Raw genomic sequence first — 3,948 nt, 5'->3', positions numbered from 1 at the left:
GCTTACAGATGGAGAACAGGTAACTTACCAAGTATTTGGTGAAATAACCTTCCATGGCATCTCTAAATGCCATAGCTTGTATTGTTTAGTGAGTAACGGAGTTGTTGTGAGCTTCTCATTGCATGCCTGAACTAAAGCAAATGCAGGTAGTCAATACAGCAGTCAAATAAGCCTCTCTGACCTTGGACCCTTTAATAAGATTAACAGTACACTGCATGCGTTACTGATTTCATGACTTCATATTCCAGAGAGCATCCGAAGACATGGTTGTTCCAGAAACTTTTATTTTGAAGTACAAACACATTTACTTAGATTTCTGACTCTGTGCCTGTGCTTTGAGTACTTTGACAACGATCTTCTGCTCCTCAATAAGGAAAGCACGCTTGATCCTAGAGGGTGAGAGAAAAAAAAAAAAAAAGTAATCAGTTACATTGCCCCCCTCAACATTTCATTTCACATCCACCCCTACAGCTTTGTTTCAGTAACCTCCATCAGCCTTCATGCAATGCAGCATTTCTGTGCAGAAAGTTCTTACCCATATTCAAGTGTTACAAACCTACATGAGCACAACTACAGTACTGATCAAACAAACTGTCCTCCATTAACCACACCAAAATCACTAACAATTGACCATGCTGATGTTATTACTTGCTGAGAACAAGCTGGTCAAGCACTGTACTACAGTAAATATTCAGTTCCATATCAGCAATTCAGTGTATTTCTTGATGTATTTAAAGCACCTTTATGTTCCTTTCTTAATTAGCCCAGCTGAGGTTCTCATCATTCACGTGTGAGTAGACCCAAGTGTCTTAATAGTACTTGTAGGAGTAACCAGAAAGCAATATCTCCCTTTCTCGATTCTACAGTCTCTTAAAGGCATTAACATATTAACCATAAACATTAAAAACAGGACCTTTCTACAGGTGCTAGAATAATTAGTCTGACAAATGGCTTTCCCTCCAAATCTGTGCAAAATCTAACAAATGGAACTCCTTGTAAACAAGACTACATATTCCAGAAAAACTGTGGCATAAAATACAAGCCTCCTTGCCCACAGAGCAGTATGTCAGTGAAGTGGGCAGATAAACACAGATGTACACTCATCAAACTCCAGAAGAGCAGAATGTTTGTGACATCTACATGTTATTCATTTTGCAAACAAATGTTGCATTCTTGTGCAACGCTAATACAGCCCAACTTGGATGCTGGCTTTGAGCCACAGTTCTTACTTCCTATTGGAAAACCTTCACCTACATCTTCAGCTTCAGCTTCCCTTGGGAATTCTGCTTTGTAACCCCCCAACCCCCCCGGGGCAAACAGTCTTTGCATACAAGCTCCATAACACCAATTCACCCAAATCAGTTCAGTCACCTCTAATCTGTATTCAAAACCCTTACCTGTCACGCACACACTTGGCGCACATGGAACCACCATAGGCTCTGCTCACATGCTTCTTAGTCTTTGAGAGCCTCATCAGGACCTGGGGCCTCACAGCGCACATCTAAAATGGAAAGAAACATTAGGAAATAGCGCATGAACAGGCAAAAGTGGAAGTCCGTCTAGTCTACCACCACTTTGTTCTTCAAATATTTATCAACAAGAGAAAGCAAAGCACAGCTTCAATTTTAGATTTAAATATTTTAAAAAGACCACAGGTCTCAGATCGGAAACGACAGCTTTTTAAATAAACTTCAAGCAACAAAAACACTGCTTTATCAAAAGTATGAGGCACGTCCATTACTGTGCCACTGCAACTCAAACCCCAAAAAGTATCCAATAGGTTATACAACTAGTTAAATTAACAGATGTTTTATAACAGCTCAAATTGCTTTATGGGCACATCAGTGCTTCCTTAGCGAGTTACTGACAAACCCCTGAAAGGCATATTTTGTAAAGCTCGCTACCAAAGCACCTTATATGCAAGGTACATCAGAAATCTCAATTTGTAGGAATAAAAATAATTGCCCCCGCTGGACCTCACCAAGCAAGTACTTTTACATCTTTCGGTTTCCAAAACTTTGTACAGCTTGCCAATTAAAAACATCTACCATAGCTAAAAATGAGCTTTTAGGACATTCAAATGTCATTCTTTTGGTTTATCCAAATACCAGCCAATCTTTCCAAGTTTGTTTACATACTGGACATTTTCTGAGGTTCCACCAATCTCTAGCATACTCGTACAAATCTCATCACCAAACACAGAAATACTAGGTGTCAACATTTCCCATTAGCTTAGGCCATCGTCTCCTAATCCTCCATCCCAACACACTTGACTCTGATCATCAGCTAACTATAAGGTCCATCATGGACTAGACCAAGGGCCCATATTCATGAAGTTGTTCAGAGTACGTTATTGATCTGATTGGCTTCATTGGTGTCAGTAAGATCAACATAAGGGAGGACATCTAACTTATCAAATCTGACAGTGAGATGGACTAACCATGTATTTTGCAATAGCCAACCTGCTACTACTTTACTGCAAATGATGTAATTTATGCAACAAATATCAGCTTCTGCAGAAGTGGTACTTACTCCGCGCAGTCTACCAGGGCAGATTCCACATGCTGACTTGGGAACCTTGCCAGACTTCTTAGTGTAAAGATACACAACACGGTTACCTGGAGTTCGGGACCTAAAAGTAGGGAAGGAGGAGAAAGCAGTGTCCTGTTAACAACTTCTAACAACTCTACCAATGCTGCTAACTAGAGAACAACGTTATAAACGTGTGAACATGACAGCTGAGAGCTTTCCCACTACAAACAACGATGGGATATAACCGGCACTGCGGCCACAAGCAACGTTGAGGGGCAATACTTACAGCCTGGTCTTGTTGGACGTGGTGTTGTAGGATAACCTACGGCGGTATGTCAGGCGCTGGATCATCTTGACCTGAGAAACCACATGTAAAGATTTACTACTAGAGTACTCGAGTCGGTAAAGCCCTGACTGTGGACGGCTTGAGTGCAAAGACTCATTTTCATTGACAAAACATCAGCCTTACATTCAAATTAGCATCAATTTAAATAACATCAATTTATTTGTGATTATGGCATCTTTATTTCCAGCTTTATTCGAAATCAGAGCATTGATATATTCATTATGGCTAGGCCGGCTTTGGCTAACTAGCTCACATTCCCGCTAGCGCTCAAGTATAATTATATACAGAGACGCTCGGGAGGATATTTGACCCAATATCACTCGGGTTCAGCTCGTTAGACTCTAGATAACTCATCCAGATGAAAACTGCTTGTGAAATACTTGCCAAATCAGAAGATTGTAAACGATAACATTTCGTTTCTTTCAAGACAGAGCGCTCAAACAGCCATACCTGATTTCACCGAGACGGAAGAGGAAGGGCCGAGTCTCGGGTGAAAGTTGAAAACTCTTCGACAGCGGAAGTGCTGCATTTTGTTGTTAATAATAAAAGTTTCTGTAAAATTAAAATGTCGAGCTAAAACTGTGCAAAGTGAGTGTTAAAATAAGCCTTACAGAGTGTTAAATCAGTTGTAACATTTTCATACAAGCGCCTCTATTCTATACAGCATTGTTTCTCCAGAGCCTTTAAGAACTGTGGTCAAAGGAAACTCACACGCATATAAACATCGAATTAGAAAAGTCATTCGTTGGAAAAAATCTCATAGCAAATTCTGTTGAATGCATTCTGAAAATAAATAAAACAAGACATTAAAATTCTTAAAAATAAAAAAGTTAGCACGTGCTCATATGCAGTAAAATAAATTAAAAAACACGAATTTGTTGCAACGTAACTTAAAAACGAATTAATCTTTTAAAATGACAATAAATACGTCTATACTATCGGGGATATATGTATTATATAGAATGTAAATAGGGCTACATATATTTGTTTATTGATTTTTAAAAAAAAAAATGTTATGTTCTTTTTGTCAGTTTGTTGATTGCTATAAAACATCCTGAGGGTTGTTCGAC

General features: G+C 39.1%; 1 protein-coding gene across 1 annotated transcript; it reads right to left on the bottom strand.

The window, feature by feature from the left end:
• Positions 1-267: 267 nt before the first annotated feature.
• On the bottom strand, positions 268-2,925 carry rpl34 (ribosomal protein L34). Its single transcript, XM_072686851.1, has 4 exons — positions 2,819-2,925; positions 2,533-2,632; positions 1,398-1,501; positions 268-389 (listed from the first exon to the last, which is right to left on the bottom strand). The coding sequence occupies exons 1-4, from the start codon at positions 2,881-2,883 to the stop codon at positions 305-307; spliced, it is 354 nt and encodes a 117-aa protein (XP_072542952.1). The 5' UTR covers positions 2,884-2,925; the 3' UTR covers positions 268-304.
• Between the last annotated feature and the right edge of the window lie 1,023 nt (positions 2,926-3,948).

Source organism: Salminus brasiliensis, chromosome 9 (genome assembly GCF_030463535.1).
Source record: "Salminus brasiliensis chromosome 9, fSalBra1.hap2, whole genome shotgun sequence".
NCBI classification, from domain to species: Eukaryota; Metazoa; Chordata; class Actinopteri; order Characiformes; family Bryconidae; genus Salminus; species Salminus brasiliensis.
This window is presented reverse-complemented; position numbering and strand designations above follow the sequence as displayed.